The following is a 19,066-nucleotide window of genomic DNA, read 5'->3' on the forward strand; positions in this document are numbered from 1 at the left end:
ATGGCTTATGCTAAAATTACTGGCGCCTCAAAGGAAAACCCCATAATACTTTTATTAATACATGGAAAAGTAAGGAAATAATAGTTGCAAACTTAGCCAGAAAGGAAACATTCTCTCTTTAGAAAATGATACCAAAACCTTAATTTGAAAATAAATACAAAATGTACACCTACACAAAGAGAGAAGCAACACAATTGAGAAGGACCTACTGCTCTTTAAGAACTATTAACATATTTAAGGTTAAATAAATGGCTTTACTTAACACTCCTATATTGAGTAATTGCATAACAATGTGTATATTCAGTAGAAGAACCAGGAGCAGTCAGTCATGTCAAACAGGGGATCCCAGCATCAGCTCATTTGAAAAATACTTTTCAATTAAGACTTCCATATTAGAATGGCTCCTGTACGAGAGCACATACAGCAGGGAAAGTAGTCACATGTGTTCACTGAGTTGACAAAATGCTGTCTGGCCCAGGAGCTGGGGTGATCAAGTGCCTTCTAAACCCTTTGGGGTCAGGATGCAACTGGCAATTACCCACAACCTCCAGAAACTGGCTGGCAAAATACACAGGAAATGTAAAAATGCTCTGTGTCTTTACCATCAGTGTTTTGTGAGCAGTGTGACGATGTTCTCTGTCTAAAGGAAATAACTGAAAGACAAGAATTACTGCAATCATTAAAAGTGAGACTAAATCACAAAAGACTCTGGTTACCTTGTCATTACCATTGTCTTCCAGAGCCTTTTGGAAGGGTGTTGAACAGTAAAGAACACCTTCTTTTCAAAAGAAATGAGCACCAGCTTTTTCCCTCTGCTAATAAAATACTGCATTCTTTAGAGACCAGTGAAAGCATTTCATTCAAGCCTTACTTCCAGGAATTCTTTCCTTCTTGAGACGAACTCCAGGTATTACGGCTTAGTACATCACTAATTGGCTCAGGCCAGTCTCTGTCCCCCTTTCATAGAGAGCCTTCTTGGGAGTACTTGCAGAGTAAAAAGTCATTCAGATTCAAGTCCTCAGGGCATTTAAACACTTACCTAAAACTGAAAAATCTGTGTTGTTCTGACTATTATGGATGCCCTGGAGCAGAAGCTGGTATAACATAAATATTGTACAGCAAAAATATTTGAGCATCTAATTATAACACCCTTGAGGTATTTACTGTGTGTGCCAAAGCACAAGAAAAATGCACTATATGCAGCCAGAGGTGAAGGATCATAATTTCACAGTTGCCATGTGCTTCAAGTTTCTCTGCCTGGGAAGCATCAATCTCAACTCCATCTAAATTCATGTTGTCTCACAGTCTTCTCACACAGTGGACAAAGCTCTGTGAAACACTGCTTTGTTCCCAGAGCTGTGATAAGTTTTATCTCCCCCAGTAAATGAGGAGGAACACCACAGTGTGAGTCTTTTCTACCCATCAACAACAAAACCCAAAGAAAGAAGAGCGGTGTGGTCCCACTCCATCTCTCTGCAATCAGCCTGACAGCTGCAGACAGCTTTTCTCTGCACCTTCTCAAGTGCTGCAGTGCAAAAGTTATCTCAGTTCTCTGAAACACAGGAGAAAAGGCTTGCTCTGTTTCCTCCTTTCCTATTAATTAGGATCCAACACTCTGCTTTGCTAGACTAATTACTGTAGTCCAGGTGAATTTTCCCAAAGAAACAAAAAGAACCAGGGGTGGTGGAAAAAGCCTGACACAAAGGAGCGGAAGAGAAGGTGGATTTTCCACAGCCTCACAGTGTGCCACTGCCCAACTTATAAATATATATATATACATAAAATATATTCACTTTTACATGGTGTAGTACCCAGTTAGAGATGTATAGGGGAGCTAACCTCCTTCCAGAACCACACTTGCATGTGCTCCTGTTCCTCAGCTAATGGACTATGATGTCCTAAATCATCTTTGTGTTTCCCTAAACCAGCCAGATCCCTCATCAGGAAAAGTTCCTATTGCTAACAAGTGTTTTTACTTTATGTACTGACTGCTTACAGCACACTGTTATTCTAGGCTGTCAATTATTTCCTGGCCTTTTGTCTAATTGACAGTGCTGCTCTAAAACACCTCTGTATCAGCTACTCACCTACATACATCTACATTGAACATGTATTTCGTGTATACAAATATCCATACTTAAATAAACATATAGAGCATATATAGAAAACATTAATCCAGCAAGACCAAACTAAAAAAATAACCCAATTATCCATGGCAGAGGTGCAGTGTAGTTTTCATTTCCAAGGAATTTCCGGAGATGCTGAGATTTACTAGCTTTTTTCACAATGAAATCCTAAAAATGTAAATGTTGTACTTTGTGATGCTTATTATCTCCTGTCAGTGACATTTTCACTAGGGGACATAAATATTACTCCAGTGCTATTAACATATAGATTTCTCAGGCAAGTAGTGGGAGGGAGGGGGCACCCAGACAGCCCACAGAAAAAAATGTTCTCTCCTCCTCTAGGATGATCCCCATTTCAATAAATGGAGCTGCACTAAGATAAATGAGATTATTTGTCTGCATTTAATTATTAATAAACTAGAGATAGCTCAAAATTAGCTCTCTTTTTTTTTTTTTTTTTTTTTAACCTGTGAGCATGCATAGGCCAGATAAATTAAAACTCAGCTGCAGAATCTTGGATCATGCAAATACAAATCCATCTGGAAAGTTGGGGACAAACTCACTCTTTGCCTTGCTGAGCTATGTGCCAAGGTGGCATACTGGTTTGTTTTCTTTTTCCCAGTAGAATAATGATGCCTTCAAAAACAGCACTGAAAAGTCCAATTTCAAATGGTATAGACATAAACTAGCCATTATTAGGTTAGTATTTCAATTACTTAAACTACAGCTGTTGTAGTCAATTAGTATTAATTCATTCACTTGTTGAATCAGTCACTTTAGCACATGAAGGTAAATCAGAAAATAATCTGACTATGTAGCCTGCAATTAGAGACTTGGAGAGCATAAACTAGGCACAATCAAATGCTGTAGTGTTCAAACTGAATCACTGGTACCTGCAGATGATTGTTTCAGTCTTCTGGACATAAAACTGTCTGTTGGGAAATGTCACAATGAGATATGACCTGGCTGACAGATATTTCATGTGGCAGCAGTTTATGTAATTTACAGTGGCAACCTCCCAGATTTTCACTTGGGGACAGGCTCTTTATTCACAGAAACTTTAGCACAAACATACCTGTGAGCACCCAGGAGAAATGGATGTTGCTATTAACACTACTGGCACTAGCAACAAGGATACAGATGTGCTGTAGAATGTACTCCTAAAGCAAACCAGGAACTGAAAGATCATGTAGTTTTATCAACTACTGTTGATAAAAAAATGTTTTCTCAATTTATTACTGGTAACATTAGGCTTCCTCAGGCTATGTCTTTGCCAATGTAATTGCATACGTGCGGTCTCCTAAATGCCTGGAAGAAGCCAAACACGTGCACCAGACTATTCACTTACTCAGGTTCCTGTATTGACCCCCCGACACAATGGAATCTCTCTGGGACAGTCTTCCAGTCTTTTGCCATCTTGACCATTGCTCCTGCATCCAGGACACCATAACCAAACAAATGGTTGAACTCCAGCCCAACGCCGTTCCTACGCCACCGATGAACCTCGTCGTGGAGCTGGTTCCTCTTGGAGGTGAGCACTGTCAGATGCTGCATGTCCCTCCATGTCAGATCCAAGCTGTGGAAGAACATGGAAAACACACAGTACAGTATTTCCAAGCAGATATCAGGGAAAGACTGTGTGTTTGAGTAAGCCACTTCGTAAATTTGCTTCTATGAATAACATTGAAATGGTATCTATACACATATCAATAACAAAGCTGCTGTTGATTTCAGTGGGAACAAGAATAGGTTTTAATTGTATAGTACTTCTCCAAAATATGTTTCCCAAAATTGCAAAATCATTTCTGATTGTCTCACTTCTTAAAAATAACTGGTTTTAACTGTACATTATAGATCCACCATTCAATTTTTAACCTAATAAAATGAGTAGGATTTTATACCAGATTCTGACAGAAATATAAAAAGATGATGAGAAAATTTCACCTAACCTTCCTCTTAAATCTTGCCCTCTTTGTCTTGCTTGCTACTCCTGCTTTTCCCATGGAGCTTCCAAGATTCACCCTGAGGAGACCCAGTCTGATGAAGCTGATAAGCTCTAATGATCCAGGTGCTAGTAGTATCAGGGTTCTATGAATATAGGTATGTAGGCTGTGGGTGGCTGAAGGTTTGCATTATAAGGGATGGCAGAGGTTTGTCACCCATGATATACTAGCACGGATGGATGCAGTCAAGTAACATTTGCCTATATTCAATGGTCATTTTTCATCAGCAGCTCTTGTCTTCCTGGATGTTCAGTGATTATGATGACAGGAAGGGCACTTATAAGTTATTATTCTGGAAGCTTTAGAACTGACATTCTAATTCTACATAACTAAAGCTATTCCAGTTGGTTTATGATGAACTCTTTCAACATCACAATATGTCTGATTCAAACCATCAACCTAAAAGGATCTGCTTTTCAGCTTTCTGTGCCCCAAGTAATAAGCATGTGTGCGTGCTGAATGTACACCAGAATTACTGTCATTTCCCCAAGGTGACACAAGAGAACTGAAAAGCAGATATCACTTTCATCCTTCTTATTGAAATCTTTTAAGAGCTTGCTACATATCTTAAAGCTGTACTTTCCATTTCAAAGATTGGTCTGGTTTGAGAGACGTGTCAGACGTGTGTCGTGTATGAGCTGACAGACATATTGCAGGCAAGAACAGTTTGCATGGGAGATTGTCAGCCATTCCCAGGAAGGCTAGTGCAGCTCATCCAGGGTAGTTCTGTACAGTACCATTTAAGAGAGCCAGACTGGAAGGAGATAGGAGACAATGACAGCTCCTTCTCTCCCCTGCTGCCTTCTCAGCAAACTCTAGTGCCAGCCAAGGGCAGTCTAATTCCTATTCATGATAAGTTGGCAGAGTAATTCCAGTCTTTAAGGATAACTCATATGAAAAGGAATAATAATCATTACTGGGATATTTAGGTTCCAGTCCAGTTTAAACATGCAGTGGTCAGAAAATTCATTAAACCTTTATATTTTTACGGCCATATTAATTTATTACATAGTGGCTGTCCCACTGAATGAGTTTGATAATAGGAGGAATGATCATCCAAAGTTAAACACTTGACATGTGTTTTATGTGTATAAAATTGAAAAATGAGATTTGGCCCAAGTCATGCTCTAAGCACAACAATCATTGCTCTGTTAATGGTGTAAACTTGGCCTCCTCTGCCAAATCTTCATTATTTTGCTCTGTTGAAGGAAACTATGTACACAGTACTCACTTCATGCCACGGTTACAGCAACTGAAGCTGCGAAACTGAGCAAATGTTGCCTCACTTCATGAAATAATTTAACACAAAGTAAAAGGATGGCATAAGTTATTGTAAGGAACACTTTTCTTAATCAATGGGGAAGAAGATAATTATTCTGAAATATATGAGAGGGCTCCAGTTTTGTGAATAGCATGGAGATGGTAAACTGACAATGGATATTTATTCCTTCACATAACAGAGCAATTAGGTAACATAGAAGCAGCAATGGGTTGAGAAAACAAAAAAAACATTCACCACCACTACTGCCAAAAAATATCGTGGAACTGACTGTCACTTGATGACACAGGTGCCAAATACAGACAACTTGGAAAAGAGTTAGGCAAATTTACAGAAGACCAATCTGCCTGTGGCTATTAAACAGGATAGTCTGACTGCTTTCTCTCCAAACCACCAAAGCTCTTGTTGAAAGATCACTCTTAATCCCTGTTAGTTGTCCCCTCCCTACGAATCTCTCATTGCAGACAGTACCAGATGAACTCCTGTCTGATACTATAGGCTCGTTCTTATGTTTTGTGGGCTGGGCATTTCACACAGGACATGTGGAGAAACGAAATAATCTCCAAACAGTGCAAGAGAAGACAAGTCCCTGGAAGCAGTGGATGACAAGGACACAGAGAGCGAGCCAGCCAGCCAAAATGTATCTGCCATACAGCTTTGGCAAGACTGTTGCTCCATCTGTAAGTCACCACACACATCACTACTGCAACAGGCAGCTCGTGAGCCGCTCATTCCAGCCCCGCGCCACAGCCAGCCAAGTGAAATGATGAACACCATTAAACAAACCACAGGCCCTCTCTTCCCTAGAGCTCCCAAGGAATTTCCCAACAGCGTACTTTGCCTCCAGGGCCAGGGCGAACACTCCGGCTGCTTCGGGGGCAGCTGCAGATGTGCCCGAGTGGCGCAGGGTGCAGTTGCCATACAAATCCGTCGTGGCCTGCAATGACATTAGATGTAATTAATGAAACCAGCTATTCCACATTCCTTGCAGCTACAGACTCAGAAAAATGCAGAAAGCAGTGTTTGTGCCCCTGCTCTTTAGATTGTGTGTTTGAGCCCACGATCCCTTTTTTTCTTTAGAACAGTGTATCGATTTCAAACCAGGGTGAGACATGGTTACAGAGGGTGTGAATGCAAGAGCAAGTCATGAGGTAGTAAACCAATGTTCATTATCACTCATGAATTCATACAGATGGCATTTATTTCTTACAAAACAGATTTTAACCAGAGGCCTTAAATTCCTTTGTGTTGATCAGAAGGATTTGAAACTAGAATTGTTAACACTATTGAGCTTTCTAACACTTGTGCAACTCCAGAACCAACAGCAGTACCAGGCTGCTGTTTTCTATGCAGATTAGCCACTAGAAGAGACTAGAAGAAAACCTTAGAAATACATTTTATGGCAATAATTAGAAAGGTGACACAGAGCTGATATCAAGACAGAAACCAATAATTCTCTGTCTGCTACCACATATGGGCATTTAGGATTGTATAATATGTCTTTGGGGTTTGAGACATGGCCATGGAAAATGTATAACAGCTTTTGGCAAAAACTAACCTTAAGTTACACCACCTGAATTTTCCACCCTGTGAATTGGACTATGTCTTGGCTAGTCTGAAGGTGCTGAAGAGCAGTGATCACTATGGTGGAAGAGAATCCCAAACACACTGGAACAGAAACTGCCTGTCTTCCAGCTGTAGGTATGGCCCTGCAGGGGGCACTGCTCAATGGGAGGCTCTGGGTGATCTGAACCCCCATATGTCCTCTAGAGTGACTAAATGTCTTTCTGTTCTGTGCTGCTTGTACAGCAGAAGTCTGCCAGTACAAGTAAACATGATCTCAGATGTTAACACTTTCAATTTAGATTTTTACAGAGACCTTTTGTCACACTGTCCTCTGGGAAGAGAAGAATTGAACTTCTAAATTTGGTTCGAACAAAGGAAAGCACCGACTTTCCTTTGAAGGTCTAAGAGATGGAAGATCATTGCTGTTCTCAGTATTAATCCCACCTCTCTTCAGCTGACAGTTTTGGCACCATCATATAATGCAGATGAGAAAACATGCATCTCAACAAAGAACCATCTGCTGCTCCAAAGCACACAGAGTTGTAATAGGTCACGGGAGTGCACAGAGACAGCAGCAACGGCACAGTAGTATCGGGACTCACCACACCAGCCTCTGGATTTCTCTTCCTGCCATTACTAAAGGTGGAGGCCAAGGTTGAAGAGCAGCTTTCATCGTACAGAGCTGTCCTTCCATCATTTATGGCAGAGTTGATGGAGATTGTCCACATGCTTGAGGCATAACCATCGCAGTTACAGTCGTCATAGCTGCCCCCATCTCCAGAGGCCCAGACATAGATGCTGCCTTTGCCACCCCGGCCCTGTGAAAGGGGAAAATCGACCCTCTTGAGTCAAACTGCCAAGCTACACTAAACTGCACGTGTCACTGTAAAGCTGTGTGTCTGTAAAGGAGAAAACTGGCCCAATGAAAATATACATCAACCTTAAGCTGAAAATACATGGATTTACGCAGGTTATTAAATCCAGGTAACTGGCAGCCACAGCCAGTTCTGCAGCCTTGTGTACACAGAGTACTTCCATTTATCTCCTGGTTTGCTTCATGCCCTGAAGGCTTCTGTGCCAGGCACTAAGACATTTTATGGATTCATTAGCATTTATGTCAAGGTCTAAGTGCTATGAGGAAAGTGTTTCTTTAAAAGGGATATAGGTCATCTCACAGGCTGGGTTTGTAAGATCCAATTAGGTTCAGGCAATGGCTAAAAAGCTCTACTGGCACCTTTTTCTCTCAGTAGATTTCCCCTCCCCCAAAGCTGTTTTTTCTGACAAACCAGCTTCTACTTTTAAGGAGCAAATAAAGTTACAAGACCATATAAATAATCTAAAGATGGTCCAGCGATTACACTGAGATGGACGGGAGAGACTGAAGCTGAAGGGCAGCTATAAAGGCTTCTCATTAGTTAAAGGAAAGAAACCTGTATCCTCTCCAGAACTTCCAGATAGGCAGCAGGTGGGAAGGGATCAACTCAGCTGCCTCTAATCTCATTCTCAGAAAGAGGTAGAAGCTGTCTGGAAGAGTCAGACCTGAGAACCCCAACACATGGGGAAAGATCAGGGCTACTGAACCCAAAGCTCAGATCTCCCACTGATTCCAGCACAGCCACCATTTCTCTCTGTGTTTAGTCCAATATAATCCAACATTTACTTCCAAGAGCACCACAAAGGTGCAAGGTCTGAATTTAACATGCTGTTTATATGCATTGGGCAGAAGATTAAAAAATTTCTTCCGGCCTCCTGATTGCCCAGCATGGAATGGAAGCTAAAGAATATATAAGCTTAGTAACCTGCAACAGTATTTTAATAGGGAACCTTTTCTCTCAGGATTTTAAATCAAATCTGAGTTCCCAGCAGCAGCTTCTATTTTTCATCGCACCCCACTGAACAGAGCAACCTCATTATTTCAAGCACGTTAATGAGTTGCATTATAATCCACTGAATTGCGCAGCAGGTTTGCTGCCACTGGGATATATAACATCTCAGGACATAGATTTTCATAATAAAGATAATGACTATGAAAAAGCTCAATGAAATCCATCTAAGAACTCCCACGAAGACCTGAGATCAGTCATTTGAGCTTCAAGAGAGAATGATACTGTTGCAAAAATATATCCTTTAGGAACAAAATCCTTCCAGCAATTTATTAAAAAAGAAAAAAAATCAGCATAACAAGACCAGTTATGCCTTTTTTTTCCCTTTGACTTTTTCCATATCCCACCTTGTGCTCTGACTGGCATTAACCTACAGGGCACAAACCTAGCCTTTGAACTGTCTTCAGAGGCTACACCCCAAGCTTGCCACAACCATGCCCATGTACACCACCACACCACTTTGCAATCATCTGCCTGCTTTGGACAGCCTCTGTCCCAAAAAAACAAGCAGCAGTCCAGTGCAGAAGGCAGGTAGCTGCTGGTGGCAGGAGTAGGAATTTGGCATGTATAGATCCGTTCTTAAATAACCTTTTCCTTCCACTGCTTTTCTATGGAGCAAACCGCTTCAGTTTCATGTGAGAAATTCATCCAAGTTGCTAAAAAAAAGTTAACCTCTGCAGTGTCCAGCACAGAGAAACAGACTTAGCTCTGCTCAGCAGGATTGTTCTGTGCTGCCAAGTATTTTACCCCATGGATGGGATTTGTGGTGAAATGGCAGAAAAAGGGTGCAGCAGATTGCCAGTGTGGAACAGGGAGAAGTCACAGAGGAACTGAGACTCTGGGGCAGGTTTTATGCACAAAATTACTGTAACTTGAGAATGGCCTCAAGACATCACTTTCATGAGAGACACATCCACAAGTGCAGCTTAGTGTTAAAACCCATAATTCACTTCTTAATACTCTAATTTCAATCGCCTTTCCTTCCTACCAGGACCGGAAAGAGGAGCAAACACTACTAGAATAAACTGTTAGCAGCCCAAGTGCCTTATTTGCAGTGATACTGCTTGTATGTCCCACAGCCAGACCTGCAGTAGTGAGACAGTTTGCACAGTGTCCTCAGGCAGAAATATATGGCTTCAGGGGAAGTGAATTTTCAGTTCTCTGGATGGTAGTAGTCTAAACTGATCTAGTCCTGATCTAGAGGGTGGCATCCCTGCTCCCAGACAGGGCAAGGGGTTGGAACTAGATGGCCTTCACGGTCCCTTTCAACCCAAATCATTCTATGCTAAATAAATGAAACCCATTTGGGTCAACTAAGTGTCATATTTAAAGCAAACTGAAAGCTTCTATTTGCATCTCAACCTTATGTGAACCTAAAAAACTTCAGACGTGTCACTCAGGCTGCTGTACATTTGGACCAAAAATAGGACTGTAGAAGACAGTAGTAACATAGACTATAAACACCAGGGGGATCCTCAAGTAACAGTCATGAAGGAGAGAGAACACCAGCAAGACAGTAAGGTACATTTTAGAGTATCTTTCCTTCAGAATCCTGTGGAAATCTGCTCATTTCCCTCAAAAGTCATGCACAGCCTGGCACTTGCTGTTCTGAGACACCTGAAGGTGTATCTCACTCAGAGCTGAAGATTAATCTCGGTGCATTTAGCCCCAGAGAGGCCCACCTCTCAATTCAGGCTAAACCAGAATTAAATCTTGGGCAACGTTGCATGCTTAGTAACTCATAGACAGCTCCTGAGAAGCTCTCTTCAAGAAAACAGCAGGTTTTCTATTTCCAGTGTCCCTTGTGGGTTGTTGCGCTACCAGCAAAAAATATCCCTAAGACATCCAGAAAGACTGTTTTACTGAACTACCTTGCAAAAGTGAGCTGGCAGGGGACTACAGTCTTTTTCATTTTATGTAACTTGAGGCATATCTTGAACTATTTTTTTCCCCCTTATTACTGGTGTTCATTCATCATGCTTGCTGGGCTAGTGCCTGAGCCAGTGTTTCCCAAAGTTTTAACTGCTGGATCACACTTTCCAGAGAAAAATGGGTGGTATTTGACAAGTAAATCTCCTCCAGCTTCCCTAAACTTTCCCGACAAGGCTGGCAAGCTCCCACGTGAGTAACAGCCAGGTCTCTAACATGACATGGCCTCTGCAATGGCTCCTACAGCATGTTTCTTGTGCCCTTTGGCTTTGGCCTAATCCTTCATTCACAGATCATGATTAACAGTTTTCAACCAATAAAATAAAGAACAGACTCCTGCCCTGAAAAGCCAAGTACCAGGGAAAGACAGAATCAGGACACCAGCAGGCAGGTGGGAGCAGGATAAGAAGGAAAAAGAGCAGCACCTGACTGTGAGAAGGTATTTTTTTAGGTGCAGTGACATTTCAGGATAAGGATGTCAAAATGGTTTGCTGATGTTTATGGACTACTTCTATGGAAGCAAATGCAGATGGAGCACATTTGAAAAAAACATGAAAAATTAAAAAACTGAAAACTGCTTTCTGTAACAAATTCAAAGCACATATTATTTTATAAGCATCTTTCTTTTTGCATGGCATACGATAGCTATTTTGTGATTCTTCCTCCTAAAAAACCAGAAGTGTTTCAGCACCTTCTATATAATTTAATAGCAATTTATTATCATTTTGCCTGCTATGGTAAGAGATAGGCTGGTTTTCTAGGAAAAGCAAAAAATTCTACAGCTTCTTCATATATTTGTCATGGGTCCTACTGACTTAGGAATAGGACTCAGTTAGTTTCCATCCCCTGTTAATTTTGACTGTATTTTCCTCTGAAAAGAGCATTCCTTTCTCTTCATGACTGAATTATTTGAAAATCCTTACATGTTTTGCAATTAAAAACTGCATCCTTCAGTATAGATTGCTCATTATTGCAGAAAGTGTAGTTTGCACCCCAGGCAGGCAACACAAATCGCCATCGTGTCCCCAGGCTGGGACACACCAAGACAAGGACAGACTGGAAGAGCTGTGGGACCATTTTCCCGCTCTCATGACCTGATGGGGAGCATTGTGTGGGGGTCCCAAGACTTCCAGGAGATGACACAGAGATCTTGCTCTGCCTTGGTCTCCCCACACCTCCTGTGCACCATCAGTCTGACTACTGGAGCCAGCTGGAGTCAGTGAGTCCTCGGTATCCCTGAACTGCTGCTCATTTTTTACACTCCCAGTTTTTTCTGGAGCCTGCCTGCATGTTCCTGCATCCCTGACATGAGCCCTCGCTCTCCTGGCTCCTCCAGCTGCTAGGCTGATTTGCCCAGAGCAATTTGGTAGCCTGTGACTTCCTGGATCCCTTTGCTCCTTTCCTATACTGATTTCTTGGGCACTGTCAAAACCTAAAGCAAAATCTGCCTGAGACCAGCCAAGCAATCTCAACTTCACCTCTGTCTACCAGAGTTTTAAGCAGGAAACATATTTGGATAGCCAAAGTTTGCCACCACACAGGTCCAGGGGGACAGCTGAGCTGAATGCCTTAGCACTTCTCCCATATCCAGTCCCTTCTGAAACCCAGAGCTGCTGAACTGTGTCCCCAGAAAAGCCCAGGATGCCTGGTCTGCCTAGCACAGCCACAAGTCATAGAGTTCAGCTCAGAAGAAATAGCAGCTGGGTTATCCTCCTCAAATTCACCAGTGCTGAAGGCTGTGTCCCTTCTGGGCTGTCCTGTCTAACCTTCTGGCATTCAGTGGAGGAGGAGAGGTTGTTTTGGCAGGAGCAAGGACTCAGCTCAACGCTTGGCTGCTATGCAGAGGATAACTGTCACTTAGAACCATGTTTCAGTCATGCTTCTCCTGTTTTTGTCCCTTTCACATTTTGCTGTCTTCAATAACTGGCTGCAGTTCCTCCTAACAGATTTCTGAAACTATTTGGGTCAAATAATAATCACCCATGTACAAAAGACTGCTGCAAATGAGATTCTCAAAAAAGCCTAAGCCTATAATTCGTAAACCCTAACAAAAGGCTTTATGTAACTTATTTTAGACTTCATCACCAACCCATAATTAATTGTGTAATTGTCAATACCTCCTTTGGCTAAAAATAATGCTTGAGCCATTTTCTACATCTGAATTGTTGTTGAAATTGGATGGACTTCTCTTGGCCAAGAGAAATGAATGGAAAATTACACTTCTGGTGAAGAGGGGAAGCATTAGGTTAAAACTGGGTTTCAGTCTAGCAGGGAAATGGGGAGGGAACTTCGAAAATGCTGAGGCAAAGCCTTTTAATTAGCCATTCTTTTTTGTTGGATGCTGGGCTGCATACCACAAGTAATAATGTATTTACTCTAGTCCAACAATTCCACAGGTCTAATTCTGGTATCAATAATATTTGAAAAAAATCCACCTCATCCTCTTAGTATTTCTGAGCTAAATGGTCATTGAGAAGTAGACTAAACACCCAATTTACTTTCTACCAGTGACAAAGCTGGTTCCCCCACCCAAGTGCTCCCAAGTGGTGTGATGAACTCTGTCCTCACAGCTTCACCTGTGCCTCTGCCAGCACTGTACAAAGGTTCCCAAATTATAGAATCAGCCTTGCTGGGAGACTAAAGCATGTCTGCTGAGTTGTGGCACAGAGATTAGGCAAAAAACCCACTCCTGGAGTCAGAGTGAGACAGCAAAATCTACATTTTTGTAGAGGCTACATTATTGTCTCGCCACCTTAGAAAACAGTAGAAAACATGTCAATGAAGAAAATATTTATATTTGGAGCTTACAAATATTGCCACATTGGCCCAACCTATTGTTGCAGCAGCATTCTGCTGTTTATGTGACAGTCATTTGAGTTTTTGTGAAGGGCAATATTTAACCCTGTCACAGGCCCATACAAAGCCCAAACCCACAACAGCCAAGGTCCTCAGCTGACCAAGGCACCCCTGAGGAGGCCAGTATCACAACAGATGTCAGTGGGGGTTGAGATTTGCCCCCAACCTGTCCTAAGAGGCACATATCCATTCCTTGAGCTGTAGCAGGAGAGCAAATTGCTGCAGACTGATCTCCAAACCTGGGTCATGTACTCAGTCATAAGTCACGTATCCTTTCACCAGGCTGGAAAAGCTGGTCATGCTGTTTTACAAAAGCCTGAAAACATCCTTGTCAGATGAACTGGGTTCAGAATTCAAAGAAGACACAACGTACTCATGTGGGGTTTTAATAAGGTTTGATTTTATCTTACATAAATAAGACAAGGCATGGAATTATAATGCATATTTCAGACACAATGGCAATATAATGGTAAAGGGCTCCCAAGTTATAAAGAAGCTTGTTGGGCTCACTCAGAAATGGAGTAGTCAGATGGTTGCCAGATCATAAACTAATTTCCATGTCCTCATTTGGCTGTTGAGCATGTACTTCATTAACGTGCCATCTTCAGCATATTTTAAAGTACAATAAAGTACAAAATGTCTGTGCCCTTGGAGAGAGGCAAATAAGAAATATTTCCCTTTACTTTTAACAATGTCCTTTCTTCTTTCATTGGTCAGCCCAATTACAAAGCCATGATGAGACTATAAATTTTAAATACTGTTCTCCTGGCAATTTGTACTTGGGCAGCATTTTCTTAGGTGGGATCATATTATGGAAGCAATAATGTTTTCACCAGCACAAGCACGAATGGATCATGTCTTATATATTCTGGCTAAGCCAGTGAAGTCTCAAGGAATTAATTCTGTCCGTGAGCAATCCCTCACAACCTAGTAATATAAAAACCTACATCATAAAAATTCAATAGACAGAAACCAGCTTAGCTCATTAGTTCTTTTTATTGCCCTAAATTCCAATAACTGAAGATGGAAAGAGCTGGACTCACAAAATGGCAAGTAAGAAATGTTTACTGGACACACTGCATTAAAGACAGGATGTACCATAAAACATGAGTGGAATTACTTCTTGACCTAAGTAGCCTTTTCCTGTTTAAGATGACTGCTGATACAATTCTGGATGCAAAGTACCAACAGTCAAAAAGTCTCTATTTAAGAGAGATGTGCTATCACAGGATTTCCATCTACCATCCCTACCTCCCTCTCGAAGCTGTCCTGCCCCAAAGTGGGTAAGCACAGCTCAGACAAGGGATATGTAAACTACACAGTATTGCTTTCTCCAGTCAAACTATACATACAATGAGTGCAAGGCCCCCTCATTAGGCAGGTACTGGGTACTCACAAGTTTCAACCTAGTCTTTAAAAACTACAACTTTAAACACGTTGTATTAGGTATTAGGTCCTTTCCAATTACATCTCAAATACATCTTTTCTAGCAGCTGAAATGTGCATTAGGTAAGGGTGTTCGTCTGTATCAGACCAGTGCCAGTAATTGTCAAACTCTTGTGGACGTTTGTGTGTAAGAAGCTCTTTTAATCCCTATTCTCAAGCACCTCAATTCAGCTGTGAGCTCATTTGTCTTTGTAGTGCAACTACCACTACTCAGGGATCCAGTCAAGCTGCTGACTCTTGTCCCTGAACTAAAACCATGAGATAGCACAGTGAAGGAAGACTGCACTCAGAAAATGAGTAGGATTGTGTCTTATTAACAAAAAGAAGCTTGAGTCCCTTTCCCAAGACCTTCTGATTACATGTGTTATGCTGACACCAAGTTCATGCACACACCATGCCTTTTGTGTTCAGCCTTAGAAACGCAGTTATTAAGAGCCCATAAAGGAGCTGCCAGTGTGACGGACAGATTTTGCTCTCCTTAGTTATTCTATTTTAGTGCTGCCTCTATTCATGCTATTTACCTTCCACGCAAACAGGGCACCGAAGGGAAGGCATGATTAAGACAGAAGGCAAGGATGAGCTTAACACATGCCAAGAACAGGTAATGGAAGCGGAAAGGTAAGAAAATAGAATCAGATCATAGTTTGGGTTGGTAGAGACCTTAAAGGTCAACTAGTCTAACCCGCCTTGCAATAAGCAGGGACATCTTCAACTAGGAGAAGATAAATCAGATATAAAAGATATGTCAGCCTTAGTCCACATAGTTATGGCTGCCTGGCTTCAAGCCACAAAATCAGACTTATTAACAAGAAGTTTCACAGTTTCTGCAGTTTTCATCATCTTGTTGTTATCAGTTGACCAGTTACCCCCACATCTCAGCAGCTCTGGAAGGAGGACATCTAAAGGACATGACAGTGCAATGGAGTTTGGGGGAAGGATTAAACTCTTTTCAGTGAGTTTCACCCAAGCGTGGTGGCAACAAGGTAAATGTTATCTGTGTTTGTCAGCTCAGTTAACTGCATCTTCCCTGTGAGAATTTTGTATCATTCCTACTTACTGATTTTTAGTTTTGCATTAGCAGCAAGGATATTAATCTTGCTCCATGAAAGAGATCTTACATTGCCCTTCTAGGACGTTTGGAAGCATTGCTTTTAGTTTAAGAACATATTTTTATTCTCAGCATGTTGCTTCCTCCCTGCCAATATTTCAGCTTCATCATTAATTCGTGAACCATCACTCTGGTGAGAATCAGCTCTAGGCTGATAAGAAGAATTCCTACATTTATTTGTCTCTGTTTATAAAAGATCCTTTTTAATAAACAGGAGGGTTACTTTGAAAAACGATCATAAATTAGATTTACATTTGTACAGTCAATAGAGAATTTGATGCATATATTATAGACCTAAACTAGGTAAAAGGATATTATATCAAAGGCTTGTTAATCTTCGTTTGCATGCAGGGAAGTCTGTAGTGTGTTTTTCAAAGCACTGCAGAGATTACCCAGCATCCACTGACAGCTTGAGGTATCTCTAGAAAATCTGGCACTCCACAAAAGGAGATCAGAACAAACCATCCCCCCAAAAAATGGCTCTATGACAGGAAATGTAATGAACAAAATAAGGGTAGATAGAGCTACGATCACAATGCAAAGTGAGTTATTTGGGGTGGGGCTGTCTCTTCTTTTGTGCAAGTAATGCCAGGAGTTAGCTGGGTTACTGCCACTACAAGATGAAGTGTAATTTTCCCTGGAAAACAGCATTTTTCTTGGGTAGAATCCAGTACCCTTCCTCCTAATTCTGCAATGGCTGACAGAACTGCTTTCTTAATGCAGGCTCTCCTGTTGATTTTATGTCTCTGATAAGGTATGAGAGCAAGTTGTGCCAGAGCACAGCTCACTGTCACTGTTCCCTCTCCTTCCCAAGCCTTCAACCCAAGTGACCTTAGGGCCCCTTCTGATATTAATATTGCAAATTATTTCTTGAAGGGAATCACAGACACTCCTGAGGGCAAGGCAATTAAAAAAGTAATATGCCCAGCACTCCAGGTATGGGACTACAACCAGGCAATAAAACAGAAAAATCCCTTCTCCAATACGTAACATTCCAAGAGGTTAATTCCAGTGTAACTCCACAAACTAAAGCATAAGGTAACACGACAGCAAGTTAATTGAAAGATCTTTTACACACCAAACTATAAAAAACCCCATGACTACAATTTAAAATCTGCTTCTCTTGGAGGGTAAAATAACTCTATTCAGTTCAGTTTGCATTCCTCTGCCAGGATTATTTGTGCCTTTTCTGCTACTTTTAGACAAGTTCTGCATAGGAAGAGATCAACACAAAAATTATATGGGAATTTTTCTATTTTCAGAATTTATGCCTGCTCCAACCAACATTAGTGGAAGAAAGACCAAGTAACTAAGATATTAAGGTGTTGCTAAAACTGCCACATACCTAAGAAAGATCCTCCTCAAGACCAAAGTATATAAGGGCATCTTTATAGAAATACTAGATAAACGAAAGAAAGTTACAAGAAGAAACACAGCTTGTGTAAGATGACTTCAGAGGGACTCTGAACTCATCAGAGGTTTGTAGAGTTTATACTATAAAACTGAGCAGACTCAGGAGGAATTTGTGATAAGTCTTCCTGTGTTATTGCAGTATATTGCCAATTTTATGGCAGGAGCATGAGGATAACTATAATCAATCTGTTATAGGCAAAACATTTGGGGTTCAGGATTTGAGAAAGCTTTAGAAGCTTCACTACTTACCACAGCAGTAGATTTAATTATCATGTCACAAAACAGGGTAAACTGAATGTGCTGCTCATAACAAGGTGGTGATGAAGAGTGGGAAAAACTGGCACGAGTAAGAGGACGAAATAATTTGGATGGTAAACTGAGTAAAAAACCACCCCAGATGTTCTGGGGAATTTCAGATCTTGTCAATATGGAAAGCCATCTATAATCAACCAAGGGTAGGAGGCTCATTCCCTACATTACCAGGAGCAGCTGTGGTTGATCTGGCTGCATGACACTGAAGAGATGCAGACAAAGCCATGCAAGGTTGGTTGGTTTGTTTTGGGCTGATTTGCTTTTTTTTTGAGTTCTGGCACCCATGTTCCCCAACCTTCTAATAGTGTACAGGCTAAAGAGATTACAGGACAATATTGAATGTCTTTTACAAAGACCACAGACTGCTCTTAGAAGAAGGTGGAAAGGTGAGAATAAACAAGGAGGCTCCTGCTACTGGGAAATGATACTACTCTGTGAACATCTAAACAGCTGCAGTTGAATCAAGCAATAATAATGACCTTATATGAGTGACCTGAAAGACATTCTAAATCCAAAACAATAATTAAATTGGTGACACACCAAAACAGACAATGTGGCATCAGCACAGTTGGCATGTTTCAACATGGGGAATATTTACAGGATCAAGTTCTTCCTTGTTGACTGTGTTGGCATGTGAAAAGCATATGTAAGCAGACTAGAGATAAACACAGTATACTGAGACTATACAATAAAAGCAATGCCAAAATATTACCAAAATATTGCAGAGAGCAGCATATTGCAATTGCAGCATATTCCAATTAACAATGGAATATGCTGAAGGTTGGAATAATTTACACAACTGCACTGTGTTCCCAAGTCACTGGTTTCAATGTGAGCCCGTACACACCATTCTGCCCCAGTACCCAGATTATTAATAAGACTGTTACCTTGTTCACACCATCTGCCATGGCTTGCAGTGTTAGCTCTCTAGGTCCATCCACAGTCTTCCCATTATCAGTTGGCCCCCAGCTGGCACTATATATATCTATGACTTGAGGCATATGACTGATGGAGGAAGCCTCAATAATGTCTGTCATAAATGGCTGGTCAAGCATTCGAATACCTGTAGATTTAATCAACATAAACATGAATTATGCATTACCCAGCACAGGATAAAATCTCAGCACCTGCAGAAGGTCCCTGGT

At 41.2% G+C, this 19,066-nt stretch overlaps 1 protein-coding gene across 2 annotated transcripts in view; it reads right to left on the reverse strand.

Moving 5' to 3' along the window:
• PCSK2 (proprotein convertase subtilisin/kexin type 2) overlaps positions 1 to 19,066 on the reverse strand; it is a 108,996-nt gene that overhangs the window by 3,196 nt on the left and 86,734 nt on the right. For both annotated transcript variants that reach the window (XM_017818969.1, XM_017818971.1), the window contains exons 8-11: positions 18,809 to 18,984; positions 7,577 to 7,792; positions 6,245 to 6,345; positions 3,475 to 3,702 (exon numbers count right to left, since the gene is read on the reverse strand). In XM_017818969.1, coding sequence (XP_017674458.1) covers positions 3,475 to 3,702; positions 6,245 to 6,345; positions 7,577 to 7,792; positions 18,809 to 18,984 — 721 coding nt within the window. The remainder of the gene's footprint in view (positions 1 to 3,474; positions 3,703 to 6,244; positions 6,346 to 7,576; positions 7,793 to 18,808; positions 18,985 to 19,066) is intronic.

This window comes from Lepidothrix coronata, unplaced genomic scaffold, assembly GCF_001604755.1.
Source record: "Lepidothrix coronata isolate B3197 unplaced genomic scaffold, Lepidothrix_coronata-1.0 Scaffold71, whole genome shotgun sequence".
Taxonomy (NCBI): Eukaryota; Metazoa; Chordata; class Aves; order Passeriformes; family Pipridae; genus Lepidothrix; species Lepidothrix coronata.